Consider the following 22,183-nt stretch of genomic DNA (forward strand, 5'->3'; position numbering starts at 1 on the left):
AACATTTCTGATGCCTGAGCCAGGGCAGAGCAGCAAAAGGTGACAAGCACCGAAAGAAAGCAAGAGGCCAAGTCTGTGGGTCCCTCTTCTCCTGTGAAGGTGCAAATGTCCAGCTGGTCAGACTTCACAGGTCTGAGTTAAGAGGAGCTGGAGGTCAATGCAAGGCTGCAATACAGCAGCTGCAACAGCCCAGGCCCAGGAAGGTGTCACCCAAGTGAAAAGGTCAGATGAGAAACCAGGGCTATCCCACTGGACTCCACATTCCTGGGTGTGCAGAGTTCTTCTCCTCCCTCACCTCTGTCTGCCTGGGATGAATGTTTCTTCTCTCCCCTTTACTTGCCCTGCTCCCTCTACCATCACCCCTATAAGGAAGAACTGGAAGACACGCAGAGACAAACAGAGACAGGCAGAGGAAGACCTGTAAAGCACGAGGCAGCTGATTAGAGGATTAGCTGATTAGACTTGCAGAGAAAGAGAATGAGGAAAACGTTACAGACAGAGCTGAAGGCAGGGCTAGGAGCAGAGGGACTGTGATCCCTTTGTGTAGCCACAAGAGATAAGAATACCCCTCTGGGAAGTGACTTTAGGGAGATTCCTAATGGCCTCTTTTGTGGTGGGGGAGGGGGGAGACCTTGGGGTCTCTGGAAAGCAGCCCAACAGTGAGTGGTGGGGTGTGAGAAGCTATCCTGGATTCACACTCCCCACAGGCCCTCTGTTCTCCGCAGCTGGGCATCTGAGGACAGCAGTGAGCCTGACATTGCTTCTGAGCCTAACACCCTCGCTGTTGATGCGGAGAAATGGAAGAGTCAAGTTTGATGAGATGTGGGAAAACATGAGATGGAGGCTGACCAGGGTGGGTGGGTTTGGCAGGAAGAGGAATGTATACTGACTAGAGCCTAATACAAGTACCAAGTCAGACGTATGGTTGGAGCAGAATCTTAAAACAATTTGGTGCTTTGGAGCTTGAACTAGTACAAAGAAAGACTTAGCAGAGATTAATCAAAAATCCTCCACATGCATGCAAACAAAGCTTCTGTGCAGCTCAGCACGAGAGGTATAACATTGCAATAACGTGGAAAGTGGTGCCAGCTCAGGGTGAGTCACCGCAGGGAGGGGTTGCCAAAGGCCCAGGCCAGGCTAGAGATACTCAAAGAGAAGGCCTGTGCTCACCCCTTTCCTGGGCTAGCCAGAAGATTTTGCAGGGAAAAACTAAAGAAGACAGGGGCACCCCAAGGGAAATAGAAGTGATGTCTTGAAAAATAAAACTTAGCGAGAGGAAAACCATGTTCACATTTGGAGACTTACACACAAGGGGCTCAGGTTGTGCCTTCCCTAGGACCTCTGAAGGAGAACATAGACTCATGAATGAAATTTATAAGACTGTATGGGAATTAGAATGCCCCACTGCAGGAGAACGGCTGCCACTGTGGAGAATGTTTTAGAGGAAATACAAGTGTCTAAAATAAGGTTCCTCTTGATGGTTTCTGAAGTTATTTCTAGATAAATCTTCAGAAATGAATTCATAACAGTAACCCTGGAAATAATGGTGTTCAAATCTCGCACTGAGCTCAAGAACAAGCTGTGCCAAGCCCTACCAGTGTGTGCACTGTTTAAATGGTCTGTTGGTCAACAGGTGGTTACTGAATGCACAGGATATTATCCGACATAGCCCCTTTATTTAAAGAGTTTATATTAAGGCCACTAAACTAAATTTGCAAACATATATAAGATCATCTCTCATTTTAAAATCTGTTTGGGGGGAGGTTGAGACAGGTTCTCATTAGCCCCTTCTATCCTGGAACCAGGATAGTCTTGAACTCACAGAGATCTGCCTGCCTCTGCCTCCTGAGTGCTGGGATTAAAGGTGTGTGAAACCATACCCAGGTCATCTCTCATTTTATAAGGTGATTTTTATGTTTATTATTTAGTCTTTGAAATATCCCTTTAAGAAAGACACAATTTCATCATCAGATTAATGAATAATCTTGTTGACATTTTAAAATCACTTACTCAGGACTGCAGTATGGCTCAGATGGTAAAGATGCTTACACCAAGTCAGATAACCTGAGTTAAATCCCTAGAACCCACATAGTGGAAGGAAAGAACCTACTCCTGCAAGCTGGCCTCTGACTTCCACCCGCATGCACTCATACATGTAAATAAACAGCTCTAATGTGTGAAGGTTTTGATTTGCTTGTTTACTGTCTCTAGGAGCTTGCGGTTTGCGATGTCACTCATCACTAATATATCCTTAAAGAGAACATCAGTTTTCTAGGTTTTTCACATCCCTCTCACCCCATATAAAATAATTAAATTAGAAATAATAATCCACATGAGAAGATGAAGTGCATATTGCAATCAGCAGGTACAGACACTCTCCAGGAATCAAGGCAGAGGGAAAAACACAAAGATATGCAAGTCTTCCACTTAACAACTTCAAAGGACACATGATTTTATGTCTTGCTTTTATAGAAAACAAAGTGGGATGTATTCTAGGCCTACTTTAGAGCTTTTCTTTGAATCAAAAGTTCATTTAATTTTTAGACAAGAAATCTCCTAGCCCAGATGCAACAAGAGCAAAAGTAGCAGAGATTGGAGTTGAGTTGGAGAAAGCTCTGGGAGTATCAGACATGATTCCTGAAAGACAGCACACACACACATGCATGCACACATGCATGAGGGGGGGAGAGGGAGAGAGGGAGAGAGGGAGAGAGAGAGAGAGAGAGAGAGAGAGAGAGAGAGAGAGAGAGAGAGCGCAAGTGAGCTTGCGCAGGATCCGTTTCAGCACCATGGACAGAACAGCAGTGCTTCCCTCAATGGAGCCCTCTCTCCAGCCCCCACCCCCACCCTGCATGCTGAAGGAAACCTAAAGCTATGGAATTCTGTAGGACTCTGGGCCACTAGAGAACAAACATAGAGAAACTATTACCATTATTATCATTGTACCCAACCCTGCCTCAAGCAGTGAGGATGCAGCCTGGCCTCAGAGGCTTGAGACGCAGGGATTCAACAGTGGATTGGAGATAGCTTCCTTCCTCCCCAGATCTTACTGTTCAGGACAGCAATGGTCTAACAAAACCACTGGGGCCACCATGTCAGTTATGAAGCTCAGGTTATGCATAAGGGTTCATTACAAGAGTGAAATAAGAACCCAGGGCAGCCCACACACTCCACCACCAAGCTGAATGTTCCCCAGGAGCTGTGCCACACTCCCAAAAGAGGACAGCCACATTTACTGCACAAAAACTATAGATAGATCTTAACTCAGAATGGCTGTAGAACCCAGCTGTTTTAAGGACAGTCTGGATGCACAGCAAGCACTCAGCACACATTGGAACTTGTCCAGTCGTGCCATCCTTATGAACTACAACAGAGAAGTCATCTGAGAGCACCCACCATGTGGCATACCCTCTTGTCAATGCAGTCTTTTCTTCTCCAACATTTGCAGGCAAAGGTTATTTAGGGCTTCATAATTCAAAACATAAAAAGCAGGAGTGTGTGTGTTTGTGTGCATGTGTACATGTATGCATAGGCAGGTAGGTGTGGAAGGAGAAGCAGGAGTGTGTGTGTGTGTGTGTGTGTGCTCTGTGTGTGTGTTTGTGTGCTGTGTGCATGCATGCATAGGCAGGTAGGTGTGGAAGAAGAAGAAGCAGGAGTGTGTTGTCTTTGTGTGCATGTGTGCATGCATGCATAGGCAGGTAGGTGGGTAGATAGGTAAGTAGGTGTGGAGGAAGAAACAGGAATCCCAAACAAAAGACTTAGAGATTTGGCTACATGTGTAGAGGGAAATCTGGCTGACTCAGCAATGCATTAAAAATTATATCTAATTCTGTCTGAGCACCAATTACTTTGGAAAGCCAAGCAAAACTGTTAGAAGAAATGTCTCAAATCCTAGGTGGTCTATGTACATCTTGAATAAATGACCAGCTAAGACCCTGCATCTTGCAAAATGGCAATGAATTGAGTATATGGGCATCCAGGTGAGAACTATTTGGCCTTAGCTATGAGTAATCCCAATTTAGTAAATATGATGCCTGACTTGAAGCATCCACAGATGACTGGAACAATGGGAGTGAGAACAGAACTCGGGGACACAAATTTAATAATAGCAGGTAGATGAGAAGAGGCGAACACAGCCATCTGGAGGCAGGGAAGGCAGCATCTCTGTTCACCAAGGATAAGTTAAGATAACTCATGACATCAGTGAACTGGGAATTCAAGCTAGGTTATCAAGAGAAGAAAACGTCCCAAATGAGTGGAGAAAATAGGTGGCTGGAAGACAATAAAACAGGTGGACTGAAGATAACAGTTGCCTTCTCGGGATGTCTCATGCAGATGTGCACTGCTTTCTCAGACATTTGTAAACCCCTGCTTCCACCATTTCCTTACAAATTCTTCTCCCCACATAGTGAGTTACCTGTCATCCCTGATCCTTTACCAGTAAAGTTTTCAAGGACTCCAGAGTGTTCCCCATTCTCTCCAGGTCACCAGGTCCTTCAAGAAGAGAGTGAGCCTCCCTTCCAATCCCATTCAAGGTGCCAGTCATCTTTTGGCTCCTTCATTGCTCAGGCCAGGCTCCTAGGACACACTTTCTGAGGTACAGGTTTGTCTAGACAATGTGCTTAGGATCAACATGAAGGAATTGATGAATGAAGCAAGATTGGTGTCTTGGTCAGGGTTTCTCTTGCTGTGAAGAGACACTATGACTATGGCAACTCTTACAAAGAAAATGTTTAACTGAGGGGGCTCACTTACAGTTTCAGAGTTTCAAGTCATTATCATCATAACAGGGAGCATGGTGGTTGCAGGCAGACAAGGTGTTGGCAACATCTTGACCAGAAAGCATCATGAAGTTGACTGATAGTCACACTGAGGGAATCTTGAGCAAAAAAAGACCTCAAAGCTGGCTCTCACAGTGACATACTTCCTCCAACAAAGTCACACCTCCTGATAATGTCATTCCCTCTGGGAGCCATTTTCTTTCAAACCACCACAGTTGGAATAAGAGTTCAAATGTCATGTGACTGGGTTGATCACAGCAAAAATCCCAGATTATACCCTGGAGATTTAACTCTTGGGACCTGCCAATGGGAAAATGCTTTAAATAAGAGGGGAGGTGGAAAGAGAAAGAATTATCATATAAAAATGTTATTTGGCAAATTTCATTTACTCTAAACAGTAAATCCCATAAAGACAGATGCTGCATCCTCTCCTTCCTTGGTCCTGGCACAGTGCCAAGGATGTGGTAGGATTTGCTGTAGTTGTTGGCTGTCTCAATGGGAAGTAGTCATGGCACAATAGACTAGGTAACTCTCAGGGTAGAAAACAATATATTATAAGCCCCTATTCTGTGAAATTTATGTGTATGTGCACTTTCATATTTATATGTGCTATGCATGTGTGCATGTATGTTGTTCTATGACTTTTCCTGGAGACACAGGAATGAGTATCTATTCATCTCAGATAGGGGACTGATAACAGTGTAAAGAAACTATGCTACTCAACTCTAGTTTGTAGAGTCAGTGAGCTTATCGGAGTTTCTTACAGAAACATGGGTGACTCAGAAGCAGCTGCATCACCAAAAAACCCACCACAGGCTGGGTGATGACGCCCAAATCTCCCTACGTGTGCAAGCCAGGAGAGTGTAAGCTAGGAATGTGCCAGCCAGGAGAGTGCAAGCTAGGAGCATACAAGCCAGGAGAGTGTAAGCCAGAAGCATGCAAACCAGGAGTGTGCAAGGTAGGAGCTTGCAAGCTAGGAGAGTGTAAGCCAGGAGCATACAAACCAGGAGCGTGCAAGCCAGGAGTGTGCAAGCTAGAAGCTTGCAAGCTAGGAGAGTGTAAACCAGGAGCATACAAGCCAGGAGTGTGCAAACCAGGAGTATACAAACCAGAGTGTGCAAGCCAGGAGTGTGCAAGCCAGGAGTGTGCAAACTAAAAGAGAGCAAGCCAGGAGAGTGTGAGCCAGGAGCGTGCAAGTCAGGAGTGTACAAGCTGGAGCATGGTGCCTGCTTAGAGGCTGGGAATGATGAAATGAGCTTCCCAAGGGTGAGTCCCCTCTTTAGTACAGTGAGTGCTTCTGGGTAGGCCTGTCACAAGAACTCAAGCAGATGAGTAAGGATGAAGCCATATCAACCCAGTATCCTTTATACTGTTACTAGTCTTCTAGAAGACCTAATTTTGCTCTACTTTTGGATCTGGTCTATTCTATGAATCCTTGAATAAAAGGCAAACACCAGTTTCTGAAGCACAGTACAATTTATTCAGAAAGGGAAGCAAAAACATGAAGCTCAGGAGATCAAGGGAACAGATGTGCCCGGTATACAAAGGGCTTCATGAAAACCAACAGTTTGGAAAGCTTGATCCACGAGCAGTAGACAGCCAAAATGGACCAAGCTAGACTAGAAGGCTCAGGAAGGCGTAGGTTCAGGTGTTACTGTCCAAATTTGGGGCCCATCACAGGGTCTTCTCCAGGCCAGAATAGTAGCTGGGTTACCCTGGCCTAGGAGAAGACTCAAAGATGAGTTGAACTCCTTCTCCAGGGAACTTGAGTGAAAGCAGGGTTGCACTGTGCACCTATTGTGCCAAGCAGATGGGGGAGGGGCGCAGCTGCAGGCTGAGGCAGGGGAGCAGCACTGTTGCAAGCTGAGGCAGGGGAGAGCAGGCTGTGGGAATGTTTTGCATCTGAGGATCACTTGGAGCGCTGCTGGCTGGAGCTGGTGGTCTGGGAAAAGTGGACACTGCTGCTGCCTCCTCTGGCAGACTTGTAGCTGCCACCAGCAGAGGCCTGGGTGCCACCAGTGTTAAAGCCCATTCCTCGCTGGCTTACAGAGACGCTGCCTTCACTGCCAAGCCTGCTCCCAGTGCTCTCCCTGCTGCCTCTGCTGCTGCCACTGCTGTCTCCTCCATAGCTGCTGCTACCAGCCCCTCTGAAGCCACCGCTGCTGGTGCCACCTCTGGAGCCACTGCTGCTGCCGGCCCCTCTGAAGCCACCACTGCTGCTGCCACTTCTGGAGCCACTGCTGCTGCTGTTGACCCCTCTGAAGCCTCCAGAGCTGCTGCTTGTGCTGGTAACATTGCTGACCACCGCTACAGAGAGATACAGGTTAGGAGAAAAGCCTGGGGAGCTGGATCACAGCTCACATGAAGGGTACAACACACGGTTACAGCCCCGAGAGATGCCTCATGTCACAGGGATGCCTTGAACACATTGGGACAAATGCAGGTGCCTATGTACCCACATGCAAAGACCAAAGAAGGATGTCCATCTCCAACTTATTCCCTTGAGATGGGATCTCTCAATGAGCCTGAAGCTTATCATTCTAGCAAGGAGAGGTGGCCAGCCACTTCCCAGGATCCACTCTCTCAATCACAATACTATAGTACAGGCAGGCAGAGCTATGCCTAAGCTTTAAGTGATTTCAAACTCAGGTCCTCATGCTTGCATAGCAAGAGATCACCACCCTGAACCATCATTAGCCCCATGGAAGGTTCTTGAATGTGTTACTTACAAATGCTCACGGCATTCTGACATTCTCCAGACATCCTGAAAGGCAGAGGCAATGGGAGTCACTTCTTCAGTGAGCCAACAACCAAAGAACTGGGTCCATAACCTCACACACCACATCTTAGCATCTGCCCTCCCAGGGGCCAAGCCCTGGGAAGGGAAAGGCAAGTCCAGGCTGTTCCAATCTCCATCTCCCCAACAGAAGGGGGCTTATTATGGCTTGCAGGACCTCTGCCAACCACACTCCATCTCCCTGTCTTCCCACAATAAAGAGCTGTTCCAGGCAAACTGCCACCCCTTGTTTGATTGGCCACTCTGACCTCTCCCCTGCTGCTAAGACGAACTTCTCTGTCTGGGCATGCCTTTCCCCTCTTCGCCAGCCCTGCCTTTATTTACCCAAGTTTCCTCCTCCAGGAAGCCTTCCCCAGTGAGGCTCAGGGTTGCATGGGGCTTGGGGCAGCAGTTGATGGAGAAATCATGAGATACTGACCCCCAGTGTGTACTGGGAGCATTTGAAATTGTTCCGCTCACAATACCCATCTCTGGGCCTGATGCTTGTTCATTGAGCCCTGAGCAGACATGGAACGTTTGTGTGGCCCCGACTACAAAGTGATTGCTGACGTTGGCCACTCCCTTCTCATCACATGACTCTCACGACACCTAACTCCTCTCCACTGTTTCCCATGGAAACTCATCAGAATTCCCACCTTGGGCTCTCCTTCCTCCATCAGACTGGGGACAGACTGAGAGCAAAGGCTCTGAATGAAGATGCATGAGACAGGACTCAACAGAATGCCCACTCAGTTCTTGACACTGTCTTTACCTGTGGTGTCCACTTTCTAAGCCTTCACCTGCCACTGTACGGTGCTATCTTTCAGGGATATTGTATGCATCAGGCACTTCGCCATATAGACTCAGCTTCAGCAATGGGGATCACAGGATTGTTGGCAATGAATTTCCAACATGGTAGTCACTAGCCACATGAAGCTATGTAAATTAGTTTCAATTAAATGTAAAACTCAGCTCCTCAGTTACACTGCATTTCAAATGCTGGAGGAAGCCAGGCATTGAAGCATAGCCAGTAAACCCAGCACTCAGGAGCCTAGGGAAAAAGAATCATAAGTTCAAGATCAGCTGGGGCTACATAGTGAGACCCCCATCTCAATAGAAAAAAAGAACAGTGGGGTGGGGATAAGGAGAGAAGGGAGGAAGGGACCAAGGAATCGAGGGAGGCTGGTGATTATTGCACCAGACAGCCTGGCCTAGACTATTTCCATCTGGGAAAGTTCCAGGGGGCGGCCCTGGTCTGTGACTTTTATCACAGCTTCAAAGTGCTTTTCCTACCACATGTGTCCACGATAAATTAGATAGTGAGGTAATGACTATGAAAAGCAGTGGGCTCGAGCACTTCCTCTGCTGCTCAGGAGACTCCCTGGTTTCTGTCCAACTTGTCCTCTCCTTTTATTAGCATTTTCCCCCTTTTTTTTTTTTTTGGTTTTTCAAGACAGGGTTTCTCTGTGGTTTTGGAGCCTGTCCTGGAACTAGCTCTTGTAGACCAGGCTGGTCTCGAACTCACAGGGATCCGCCTGCCTCTGCCTCCCAAGTGCTGGGATTAAAGGCGTGCGCCACCACCGCCCGGCATTTTTCCCCTTTCTTGACTACCTGAGGTCACTATAAAACCCTGCTTGGTGCCGGGCGGTAGTGGCACACTCTTTTAATCCCAGCACTTGGGAGGCCAAGGCAGGCAGATCTCTGTGAGTTCGAGGCCAGCCTGGTCTACAATGGCTAGTTTCAGGATAGGCTCCAAAACTACAAAGAAACCCTGTCTCGGCATGGGGGAGGGGAGGAACCTGCTTGGAGAATGCTAACCCCTCACCTGCTCTCCTCGCCCTCCAGCAGCTTGCGGTAGGTGGCAATCTCCACATCCAGGGCCAGCTTGACATTCATGAGCTCCTGGTAGTCACGCAGCAGCCGGGCCAAGTCATCTTTGGCCTTCTGCAGGGCAGCCTGCAAGTCTTGGAATTTGGCATCAGCATCTTTGAGGGTCACCTCACCGCGCTGTTCAGCTTCTGCAATGGATGTCTGCAGGTTGGTGTTCTGGGAAAGAATAAAAACTGAAATTAGCATAGGACTAAACAAACACCTGACTGTCCTTAGGACGGGATCTCGTCACCCATCTTCACTCCTCCTTCCCTTTCCCAGTGGCACGTGCTCACAAGTCAGGATAATGTTGCAGTTTGACTAATTCATCCTGGGCCCACTGAAATCAACTCCAGACTCATGAAAAGAAACGCATCTGCTTCCCTGAGCTGGCATAGGTAACAGCAATCTGGTTAGCCTTCTATCTCTTTTGCAAGACTGCTAAAAAAAAAAAAAAAAAAAAAAAAAAAAATTCCCTTCTCTGAACACTTCATTCCAGTGATACAAAGTAGCCATTGGGGTTGTACAAAGTGTGACTTAAAAAACAACAACAGTCTTCCAGCCGGCCGTCAGACTACTTTAAGGCCAGCACTGCAGTGGTCAGATTAGCTATGCCGATCAGAATTACAACCCTCCCTCCTGCTGGGTTCTGGGATTCCAAGGAGCTCAGCCTCCAGGGGAAACAGCTGGACAGCATGGGCTCCCTAGGCTGTGACTTCACCAAAGAATGAAGAAAAAGAAGCAAAAGAAGCAAAAGAAAATGAAGCAAAAGAGCTCCGCTGCTAGCCACACCTGCTTCTTGACGTTCTCAATCTCCGCCTGGAGTCTCTGGATCATCCTGTTGAGATCCATGATCTCGCTCTTGGTGCTCCTCAGGTCATCCCCGTGCCTGCCGGCTGTGGTCTGCAGTTCCCCAAGCTGACAGAGGAGATGGATCAGCAGGGCTTTGCAAAGTGTCAACAGATTTTTCATGAGACTGATCAGAACTTAATGACCTTAGGGGTGAAGGGAAGGGTCCCACCTTGGTCTGGTACAGGGCCTCGGCCTCAGCTTTACTCCTCTGGGCAATGTCCTCATACTGCGCTTTGACCTCAGAGATGATGCTGTCCAGGTCCAGGAAGCGGTTGTTGTCCATGGACAGGACCACAGATGTGTCACTGACATGGCTCTGCATCTGGGACAGCTCCTATGGGGAACATGGATGGTCACAGGTCCCAGTTGGTACTAGGACTTCTCTACTAGCAGAGATGCCCAAGAATGCTAAATAATGGGGTAGAAGAAAAAAATAAAGCTTTTATTTCAGGTCTGTCTGGAGCCTACAGGATGCCAGCAACAAAGCTAAAAAGGGCAAGTTGCAAAGATGTATCAACCTGGAAACATCAGCCCGAGAAACCAAGGGCGGCTTCTCCTTGGAGCACAGGGCGGACGGGTGTTAGGAGCTGACTGTGATCCGGGACTGTGGAGCTCGGGGAAGAGGGGCCCTGACCGTGAAGGCAGGAGGAACAACGTGGGCATTTCCAGGGTGGACCAGGGCTGAGTCAAGAGCCTCAGGGCTGGCTTTGAGAGTGGGCTGCCTCTAGACCTGCCCCCTAGAATTGTGCTTGTGAAACTGCTGGTGGCCAGTGTCTAAGCAGCAAACTGAAGAATCACCATGTCATAGAGGGTCCTCAGGAAGTCAATTTCGTCCGTCAGACTGTTCACTTTAGCCTGCAGCTCCACCTTGCTCATGTAAGCACCGTCCACATCCTGAAAGAGAGAGACCAGAGAATGGCTTCTGTCCCCTTCTACCCAGCCTCTCTCCGAACCCTCCTCTCTCTCGCTTATCCCTCCCCTAGTCCTTTTAGATCTAACTTCTCACTTTACCTTTTAAAGGGAACAAAAACAAAGTACAGTATGTGTGTGGGCTAAAAAAAAATAATCTTGATTATTAATGCTACGCAAGAGATGTTCATTATTAGTAACATTACTAACTAGCTTGTCAGTTACAGTTGGGTTTAAACTGAACAGCTCCCTTCAAACGTTTCCAAAGGATGTGGAAAGAAGTGAGCCCCGTCCACAGGAGTGCTTTGCTCCCACTGTGGGAGACACAGGGATTCTGGGTTCACTCCAACACTCACTCACCTTCTTCACCCCCACAAACTCATTCTCGGCGGCAGTGCGCCTGTTGACTTCTTCTTCATACCTGGACAGGAAGAACCACAGGTTGAGACATTTTTAGAGATGCCTCAGCAGTTAAGCACACTGGCTGCTCTTCCTGAGGTCCTGAGTTCAGTTCCCAACACCAACACGGTGGCTCAAACCATCTGTAACTGTAGAGTCACATGATCCAGTGCCCTCTTCTGGTGTGCAGATGTCCATGCAGACAAAATCCCCATATACATAAAACACGAAAGTGGGAAAGGCACATGGAGCCACAGTCTCCTCACTCTGCCGGCAAAGCTCTGCTACCATCGTTCTGAAATTCTTCAGAATTTTTTAACAAGGGTGCTACATAATCATTTTGCCAAAACCAGAAAATCACATGCTATCTGGAGACATCTCAGAGCTCAAGGGCTGCCTCGTCCTCTCCAAGCTCAATGTGAAGCCCCTGGGAGTGGATCAAGAGCCCATCTGTGTGCCTGAGCTCTTTGAACAACTTCAGTGAGTTAATGGTGAAAGAGCAGAGGCTCCCAGAAGCAGGTATACCCCTCAATGTGAGCCCTGACTCCTAGTGATTCCTGGAGCTCCCTCCCACCTGGGAGGCCCTGTTCACTTCTCACAGATCTCAGGTGTGAACTCAAATTTGGAACCTTAAGAAGGAGGCAGAGTGAAGTTCCAGACGCAGAAGACCAAATATAGAAAAGACTAGAATGAATTTGCACAATCCAGCCCTGGACCGGGGCTAGGGATCACTCAGACCCAGCACTGCCCACACCCACTGTTTCAGAATAGCAGCAACTGAAACACAGGGATTTGCCCTTTTCATGACCTTCCTAGGTGACTCCTGTGTACAGATGATGCTCCCGACCTCAAGAGAACCCCCGTGCTCATCTGGACTGATGTAGGAGGGGAACCTGCCAGAAACTGAAACTGTAAGGATCAGCTCCTACTTCGCCAGCTTCAACCTGGACAGACTTCACTCCACAAACCCAACAGAGAGTGTTGACTGAAGGTGTTTGAATCCCGAGTGAGGAAGCTCCTCCATGGGGACCCTGACCTCTTTTTGAAGTCTTCCATCAGGTCTTGCATGCTCCTCAATTCTCCGTCCAGGCTTCCCTTCTCCCCGAGAAGGGAATCCAACTGCTTGCGCAAGCAGCTGATGTAGGATTCAAAGAAAGGTTCTAGGCTCTGGGGCCCTGAGCCAGCGCCTGTGGTCTGCTGCCGGAGCAGCTCCCACTTGGTCTCCAGGATCTTGTTCTGCTGCTCCAGGAAGCGTACCTGCATCGAGAGAGGAAAGGAAGGAGCCCCTCAGTCGGCACATGGGCTGTCCACCCCAAAGGTTAAGGAAGATGGGGAATAGACCCAACTCCTCAACCCACAGTGACCTCTGTATTTCAGAATTTGAGAAGATGTGGAGTGGAAAGGGGAGGGCAGGTGTATGTGGAGTGATTTGTAAACCTGTTCTCATATGTCCTATGTCCCTTAATTCCTACAGCCACCTGAACACCGTTAAATCACTGTAAGTGAGATGCATATGGAATAGCAAAGTGAATAGCCAAACCCATGACGACCTTCAGTCTCTCAGGACCCTTCAAAATGCAACCAAAGGAAGCCAGAGCAGCTATAGTGTTTTTATGTAGACTTAGCTATCAGCTCTCTCTTCTCTGTAAAGGTAGTAGAAACAGCCAAGGGATCCTCAGAAATTCATCTTGCAGCTGACCAGGTCTCCTCTCTGCCTTGGACCCAGCCTGGCCTGCTCTGCCCCATCATGGACAGTTCAGCTGGCAGAAGCACATTATCACTAGGCAGATATGGTGCTGCTGAGGATATGAGAAGCAGACCCCAGATTTGTACAGAGTTGGTTAGCTGCTAGCTAGTATCAGGCAATTGTCTGCCCAAAAGAAGGTAAACTGTTCTGGACTTGTGGCAAATTCTTCAGCACTAAAAACATACTTGATCCCTCACCATGCTGGTCCTCATCTCGTCACTAGAGGGAAAATAAAACCAGGAGTCCTTCCCTCCTTCCACAGCTGGAATGAGGACACAAAGAACAAGAAACGTGTGCTCACTATCCTGGAAGCATAAGGTAGCCAGCCTGAGTGCCATAAGGTAGGCATCCCGCTGGCATCTTTGTGTACCATCCTCGAGTTCCACAAACACCCCCCCCCCAATGCCTCTGGGCTCTGGGCTCACCTTGTCAATGAAGGAGGCAAACTTGTTGTTGAGGGTCTTGATCTGTTCACGTTCCTGGGCCTTCACTTGCCCAATCTGGGGGTCGATCTCCACATTGAGGGGCTGCAGGAGGCTCTGGTTGATGGTCACCTCCTGGATCCCCCCAGGGCAGCCACTGGGGCCAAAGCCACCTGGCCTACCAAAGCCACTAGCTCCTCCAAATCCAGAAGCTCCTCCAAAGCCACCTCCATAGCCACCTCCAAAGCCACTAGCTCCTCCAAATCCAGAAGCTCCTCCAAAGCCACCTCCATAGCCACCTCCAAAGCCACTGCCAGAGCTGCCACACCCTCCACCGAGGCCACCAGTCTGGGAGCCACCAGCCACCACACTAATAGAGATACTTCTGCTGCCACCCAGATTATAGAGGCTCTGACTGCCAAAGCTACCTGCTCCGCTCCGGAACCCACAAGCTCCTCCACTGGCTGCCCCAGTGCGAGCCACACAGCTCCTCCTGCTGCTGCCGGATACCACAGCCGAGTGGCCGGAGAAGCCCTGGCCAAAGGACTTCTTGCAGACTTGTCTGCTCATCGTGAGGAGTGTGGCAGTGAGCTAGCAATCACTTAGCAGAGCGAAGGTCTGTGGAGAGGATGGGGATGACAGCAGAAGCTCTCCTTTATATTCCAGGCTGCTCGGCTTGGCAGAAGGAGAGGCAAGCAATTACCGGGGAGTCATTTCGGGTTTGGTTTGCCTCACAGGCAATAAGTTACTTCTTGGTTCCCAGCACACCTCAAAGTTAATCCCCTGGGCCAAAATGGCTTTGCTTTCTTAGCTTAATCACCCAAACTTGCCCCAGTTGACAGAAGGCAGCTCGCTCCTCCCTCCTGACAAGTAATTTTCTTAAGAGTTTTAGAGAGTTCAGCAGAACCCATCACATCAGGGTGACCTGGCCCTAGACCCCAAGGGATTAGGAGCCCTTGACCTCCATAACCCTGTCAGCCTCTCCCAGGGAACAGGGTGCCAGAGCTAAATTCAATGGATGATTTGTTGTGAGCCAGTTCCTGTGGCAATCCCATGATGCCCAAGCTGTTTTTCTCATTGCTGGACATCGTCTTCCCATGGCATGCCGCCTGTATCCTGTTCTGAAAGCTCTGAAAGCACCTAGAGGGGGCTGGCAGGAAGAAACGCATTAATACGAGGTTCATCCGCTCGCTCCCTCTGTGGTCAGAGGCTTCCATCTGAGCAGACCCAGAGTTTAAGGAGAAAGATGGCGGTTGTGAAAAGGAAACGAAAATAGAACCAGTGTCTAGTCCCTGGGAAATGGAAGCCTAAGGTTTGGAGGCAAAAAGTGTGAGGCTAGGGAGAGAAGGTCTCAGAGCAGCCCTGCCCCCATCCTAAGGTCTCAGAGCAGCCCTGCCCCCATCCTAAGGTCTCAGAGCAGTCCACCATCCTAAGGTCTCAGAGCAGTCCTGCCCCCCATCCTAAGGTCTCAGAGCAGCCCTGCCTGCCCCCCATCCTAAGGTCTCAGGGCAGCTCTGCCCCCCATCCTAAGGTCTCAGGGCAGCCCTGCCTGCCCCCCATCCTAAGGTCTCAGAGCAGCCCTGCCTGCCCCCCATCCTAAGGTCTCAGAGCAGTCCTGCCCCCCATCCTAAGGTCTCAGAGCAGCCCTGCTCCCCATCCTAAGGTCTCAGAGCAGTCCTGCCTGCCCCCCATCCTAAGGTCTCAGAGCAGCCCTGCCTGCCATCCTTGACCAACAGCTGGTGGTTTCTGGATCGAGAAACAGGACAGGACAGAAAACAGAGATTACTCGACCTCACTCCTCCTGGGATAAGACTATGTGCACACACCTTAGGAGCCATGAAGGTCCAGGCAACAGGATCTTACCCTCTGCCAACCTGTCTCGTCCCCAGCTGCTCAGATACCAGCACCCTCTAGGCTCTGAGCTCTCCATGGAAGGACTTGACTACTGCCACTCTGTCTTCCAGCCCTGGCACACCAGGGTGAGCACACCACAAAAAGGTCAGCTGACTGAGGACTTGCCGTCCAAGATCACAGTCTTTGGAAGAGAATGTGCACAGGAAGTCTGGTGTCTGTCTGTGTAACAAACACCCCTGTAAAGACTTCAGACCCAGACCACTTCGGAGACCCTCATCTAGGCTGGAATGTCTTGCATTTTTTCTACTTGCAGGCTGCTTTTGGCTGGAGTCATTTTTACATGACCTGATATAGAGATACATACAGTAGATACACACATCAAACTTTTAGCAATAAATCATAAAGAAATTGATTTTTAGACAATTACTTAATATATATATAATTTTACCATGTGTTAAAGATTAGAGTAGATTTGATACTAGTGAGATGAATGAGCTTATTTATATATACAAGCAAGTATATGTACATATTTATGAAGAGTTAAAGAGAACACATCTTCAACATTTTCAGAATTGACTGGTATTTCAATTTTTTTAATCATCAATGCTGGGACTGCCACCTCACATAAGAACACAAAATGGCATATATATATATATATATATATATATATATATATATATATATCCATTTCAGAGACTGTTGGCATTTCTGCCCTCATCACAACTCAAAAGTTGACAAAAGAGACTTTATGAAGCTCAAGTCAGCAATTCAAACATGAATTTTTAAAATCAAACATTTTATCACAATACAACCCAAAGATAAACTCATCTCACATGTGCACGCTGAGGAGCAACAGTGGGGAAGTCTTTGTCTTCTGTAATCCAACAGTTGAGTCTCTACAAAGGCAGACCCTGTGAGTGGAGGGACACTCACACTGAGACGCACAGGGTCTCAAAGCTGAACCAAAGTGCCCTGGTGCCGTGTGACGCGATGGCATGCACAGTGTATGCCCTGGTGCCGTGTGACATGGTCGCACACACGGTGTAAGTGTTGGTGCTGTATGACACAATCACATGCATGCTGTAACACGCTCGTGGTGAATGGTGAGAAGTTAGACTGTAGTGAAGTCCACACAACACAGGGGACGCTGCCAGGAACAGCTCAGACTTATTTAGTGTTTGGTTTTAAACAACTTTTTTCATCATTATGCTTTCAGAAACCTTTTATTGCCAAATTTTTCGTGACCCCTATATTTAGTCACTGAAGCCCATATCAGGTGGCAACCTTCAGCTTAAAAGTCTAGACTCAGATCTAGCTCCATCTGGCTCAGGGGTCAGGGATACAGGACCCTTGACGGCAGGACAGCTACACAGAGGAAAGGCTGTTCTAACTTCCAGACTCTGCTGTCTCCCACCTTCACGAACCCACATCACACACGGTGCAGCCACACTTCCCAGATGTTAGTCCCATACCTGACTCACATGGTGTGACAGATGGTCAGACTCCAGGCTCACCATCCAGGGGCTGTCTGGATTATCTGCAGGATTCTACCCCAGCCGGTAGCACCAGGATGATGGTCTGAGAATGAGCAAAGGATGGGTGGGAGGCAGAAGGACCGAAGTCAAGGGACCTGACCACAACCCTCACTCCTGATATCCCCAGTTCACCTGCGACCATACGCTTGGCTGGGTCCCACTTCATCTCTTGTTGGCTCCTTGATCTAAGGAAATTTGCCTTTGTGGTCCATTTCTGTCAGCTGTAAAATGAAGACCTACTGGGACGGAAGAGACCGGCAGGAAGCAGTTGGCAGCCTGGGTAACCCTGGACCGTGACTCAACTCTGGAAGTCTATTCTAATCTGTCAAACACTTGCCTGCCTCGCGGATTTGTGGTGAGTCCCGCAGCATGTAACAGAACTAAAAATACCTTGGAAAGGATAAAATGCCACCTAATCAGTCCGGAAGAAAGTCTATTGGGGCTGAGTTCAAATCCTCCCTCAACCTCTCACCCCGTAATGATCTTGGACATTTCTTTCCTTATTTATAAAAGGAAACATCTATCCCAATGGAGAGATTGTTTTGCAGTTGATAATACATAGTTTCCAGCAATAAATGTTTGGATTTAAGGGCGGAGGCTGGAAACAGAACCAAGGCTTCTAGAGACAACTGAACTAAGATCATTGAGAATTTGGGACAGTGTCTCATCCAATTGCCCCAGTTGACTGAATTCACTTTGCAGCCCAGGCAGCCTCTGCAGTTACCATTCTCCTGTCTCAGTCTCCTGCACCTGCACAGTCACCCTGGAAACACAAGGGGTCTGTGTTAGCTCCCCTTTGAGACACATCTCCCACCCGCTGGATGCCAAGCCCTGACCCTCCAGTGAGGTTTTATTGACATTGAAAGCAGATCTAGTGCCCTGCCTGGGAGGAAAACTAAGCCGGCTTCCCCAGAAGCCCCAGGTGAGCACCTGATGCCCTCCCCCTTCCTGGGATCCGGCACCAAAGCAATAAGTGTCAGCAAAGGGAGACACTGGGCAGATCACAAGGGCCTGTGTTGACCCGGGATCTCCCAGTTCGTGCTTCTTGAGCCGGCCAGTGCATTACCACCTTGCCTGGCAAGTTAGGATTGTTTTTCCAACAGCTCGAGGAAGTTGCCAAGACTATCCAGAGTTGCCACACTTTGTTTGCTGGAGGATCTGGTAGAGGAGTGCCTGCACAGCTTGGCTACTGCCGCCAGCCTGAGTTCTAATCCCTCACGTGCCGAAATCTTCTGTAGGAAGATTGTTATGCAGCCGAGCACTCTGGACTTTTACTCTCCACCCATGAAAGAGGGGCAATTGTTCCTGGGTAGTTTAACCAGATTGTTCTCTGGTATTCCCCAGCAATGAAGAGGCTTAAGAGGTGCCAGGATAATTGTGGGTGGAGGAATAAAGTGGACGATGGTAGTCATCAGCTCTAGGTCCAGGTGAGCAGGCAGCCCTTTCCACCCAGGGCCTGCTGAAGGGGGGCAGTGTTATGTTTTTATATGTGTAAAGCCATGGATCCATTTCAGAAGAGTCACTATTTTGTTCTAGAGGAGGAGAAGGAAAAGGGAGAGAGGTGGGGGGATAGGAGGGAGAGAGGAGGAAGCCAAGGAGGGATGAATGAAACTGTCACTCTGGGAATACTACCTCTGAATAAAAATTAACTTTTTTTTCTCTCGTTGATACCACATTGAAACAAAAACTATCACTACTGAAATTATTTAACCAACAACTAGTAAAAAAGAAAGCTAACACAGAGCAAGCTCAGGTTCAAGTAGAAACTTGATGAAGAAGCACATGTCTGTGCAAACACATAGCAAGCTCAGGTTGAAGTAGAGCTTGATGAAAAAAACACGTGCCTAAGCACAATCAATCACTTTATTACTAAGTCTCAGCTGGCGGTACTTATAATTTAGATTAATTATGGTCTCACACTTGAACTCACACCCAATCTTTGTCTGATTCTTAGATCTCTCCAAGGGCTTATCGAGGACAGAATTTGATTCCCTACCATGGCCTTTGTTAAGAGGTTTTATGGTCAGACAAATTTAGGAAATGAAAATTCTGTAGTTCCCTAGAATTACAATAATGCCCATTCACCCATACACCCTTAGAGGTTCACTGGGAAACAATCCTTTGACCTTTATTTAATCAGAGCTTCCCAAATAAGCTTAGTCATGAGTCACATTAGTATAGTATTCTCGGGGAAGCACTAGTCAACACCCATCCAAGATGGATAAGGTTGGCAAGACCAATGCCTGGTGTGGGATATCCTATCTCACTTTAAACTCTGAGTTTGTGTTTGTGCTAAATAAACTCAACCTTGTATCAGGAGGTAGGACCAGCAACTAGTTGACAGAAAGTAATCATAAAAAGTCAGAGAGAGTCTGAAAGATGGCTAAAGAGATGCACAGGAAGTAGTAGGGAGGGATTTTGAGTGTGGCTGGTTTTTTGCTTTGGTGGAGCAGAAGGATGCCCCCTTTATGAGACACCAGTGAATAGGGAAGGTCAGCTAGTTGCTCCTCAAGCTCTCTGAACTATTGGGTTTTCACTCCAGTCTCTAACTACTGAGTCTTGTTGATAAATGGAACAATAGAGATTTAGTTGAAAACTACATTTGGTGGCAGCATCAGGAGGCAGATCCAGTGGGACATAAAAGTCTCACCAGGCCACTGCCTAAGAAACATGCCAGTAACAGCAGAGCCACATTGCTGACTGAAAGAGCAATAGATTCAGGGGCAGCCACTGTGTCCAAGGAAAAACAACATTTTGGCACCCAATATGGGGCACCAAATATAGTCAGACTTTCTTTAGACTGCCAGCTCCCAAATAATGACACAGAGACTTCTTATTAAGTTTGAAAACTTGACCTTAGCTTAGGCTTGTTCCCAAGTAGCTCTTAAAACTTATTAATCTTTTCATATTCATCTATATTCTGTCACTTGGCTCATTACCTCTCCTTATTGTACATCCTACTTCCTCTGTGTGTCACTGGTAAATTCCACCTCTTTGATTCTTCCTCCAAGTTCCTCTCTCTCCCCAGAAGTCTTGCCTATCCTCTCCTGCCTAGTGTTGGCCATTCAGTTCTTAATTAAACCAGTCAGAAGGTGCGATAGGCAGTCAAGGAAGGACAAAGACACATCTTCACACAGCATGATCAAATATCACACAACAAATGCCAGGTAAGGGAATGAGGTCAACAACACTGATTGTGTCCCAGGACAAAAAAGCTTGCTTTAAGATAGGGCAGGAAGCTTATAACCACCAAGGCCTGGACTTGAAAAGCAGGCAGAAAGACCTGGGGGGCATGGAAAATGAATTGAATCTCTTAGGACCGGCTCTAGTTCTTGTTTTTTTTTTTCTCCCCAGTGATACATTTTGTTGTGTCTTTCCCAAAGCTACAAGCATGCTGCGTTTTCTGGAACTCAACTGTTTGCATCTCCTCCATCTTTTTCCTTGTATCTCAAAGAAATGGGAAACATGGAAGTCTTGGGAGTAGAAAGGTCTGGGTTCAAGTCCCAGCCTTGCTAGCTTCTGTTTGTGTGGCATATGGCAAACTATTTTGCCCCCAGATTTCAATTTACCATCTATTGAACAGGAATTGGCATCATATCCTCATAAAATTACAGTGGGACTGTTAAAGGCAATAGTAGAAAACCTTTGCACAGGGCGGGTGCTCAAAACATATGGCAGGCATTGTGATTATAATCTCAGTAAGAAGCCTTCCTAGAAACTGTCAGTTGTCAGGCCAAAGAGTAAAGAAGAATTGTGAAAGCAGTTGAGTTTAGGGTCAATGAAAGACAAAAATCTGAGTTGGACATGGTAGAATGTGCCTATAATCCTAGCACTGGTAAGAGAAAGACAGAAGAATCAGGGGTTCAAAGTCTACCTAAACTACAAAGTGTTCTAGGAAAGCCTGGGGCTACACAGCAGTGCCTGGATACCTAGATAACTATCTGAAGGAGAGAGAGGAGAGAGAGAGAGAGAGAGAGAGAGAGAGAGAGAGAGAGAGAGAGAGAGAGACTCTAAGATGATTTTTGCAATAAGTTGCAAGAAATCATAGTGTCTATCATGGAAGGGATATTCTTCCATGTTGTCAATTATAATAAAGTAATCCCACACTAGCCCAGAATGGAGTATAACAAAGTGTTCTTTATTTAGGGGTAGACTCACAAGGAACAGGAACCGAATCCAGCAGCCAAGGTGCTACAAACATCTTTACATCTGGATATGGCACATTTGACCAAGCCCAGAGTGGGCCAGTATCTTAAAGGCTATTGGCTGAAGGAGTTCCCATAGCACCTCCCCCTTTGTTTAAAATAAAAAGCCTAATACAAAACTATATACAATAAGAAAAAATATCAAGTATAAAATTAGAATTACACCAGAATAAACAATATCAAGCAAGAAACATATGTTAAATGTTTTAATAGTTATACTATCCTAAGGAGTCTAAATCTTGTATTAGAAATGGCTTGGCTAAGTCATGAGAGCAATGTAACTTTGACTATCTAGTCTTTAACCCCATTAAAGACATGAGAAGGGAAACAATATTACTTGAGTAAACAGGAAGCTCAATCAAGCAACTTCCAAAAGGTGCAATAAATGACAGATACAACCTGCTACCTGGGTAATCACCTAAAGTCTCATTTGCAACATTGAAGCAACCAACTTTAGCTAAGGCCTAGAGTAACTGACAGACTACTATCAGAGACAGGAAAAATTTTAAAACTGTCTTACCCTGTCTTGGCAAGGTTTGGTAGTCTTTTTTTCTTGTATTCCACTTGTCCACGCCACTGTGCATTTTGTTAGTGGTTGAGGCATGGGCAGTTCTTTGCCCAAAGGCCAGTTTTGCCAAGTAGAAAACAAGCTCCAAGTGGAGTGTCTTTCGGTGCCCAACATTTTTTTGGGAATAGATCAGTGCTGCCAGGAGGAATCATGTCTCACGTCAACAGGACCCTAAATTAATTTTATTTGAATGCCGTATTTCTCAGTTCTTTGAAGTTCTATGTATGAAGAATACAATCTCTATGTATCTAAAGAACCTGATTAGC

The 22,183-nt window shown here is 47.4% G+C and overlaps 1 protein-coding gene across 3 annotated transcripts in view; it reads right to left on the reverse strand.

Annotated features, from left to right (window-relative positions):
- The window catches only part of LOC130888480 (keratin, type II cytoskeletal 2 oral-like), a 36,738-nt gene extending 22,413 nt beyond the window's left edge, over window positions 1-14,325 (reverse strand). The window contains exons 1-11 of one of the 3 annotated variants that reach the window (XM_057791421.1): window positions 13,759-14,325; window positions 12,623-12,843; window positions 11,548-11,608; window positions 11,077-11,172; window positions 10,448-10,612; window positions 10,219-10,344; window positions 9,383-9,603; window positions 7,511-7,545; window positions 7,020-7,088; window positions 6,921-6,980; window positions 6,691-6,878 (exon numbers count right to left, since the gene is read on the reverse strand). In XM_057791421.1, the coding sequence (XP_057647404.1) occupies window positions 6,691-6,878; window positions 6,921-6,980; window positions 7,020-7,088; window positions 7,511-7,545; window positions 9,383-9,603; window positions 10,219-10,344; window positions 10,448-10,612; window positions 11,077-11,172; window positions 11,548-11,608; window positions 12,623-12,843; window positions 13,759-14,325 (1,809 nt within the window). Of the gene's footprint in view, window positions 1-6,690; window positions 6,981-7,019; window positions 7,089-7,510; window positions 7,546-9,382; window positions 9,604-10,218; window positions 10,345-10,447; window positions 10,613-11,076; window positions 11,173-11,547; window positions 11,609-12,622; window positions 12,844-13,758 lie in introns of those variants that run through there. The other 2 variants (XM_057791420.1, XM_057791422.1) reach the window with 2 other exon arrangements.
- Between the last annotated feature and the right edge of the window lie 7,858 nt (window positions 14,326-22,183).

This window comes from Chionomys nivalis, chromosome 17 (genome assembly GCF_950005125.1).
Source record: "Chionomys nivalis chromosome 17, mChiNiv1.1, whole genome shotgun sequence".
Classification (NCBI taxonomy): Eukaryota; Metazoa; Chordata; class Mammalia; order Rodentia; family Cricetidae; genus Chionomys; species Chionomys nivalis.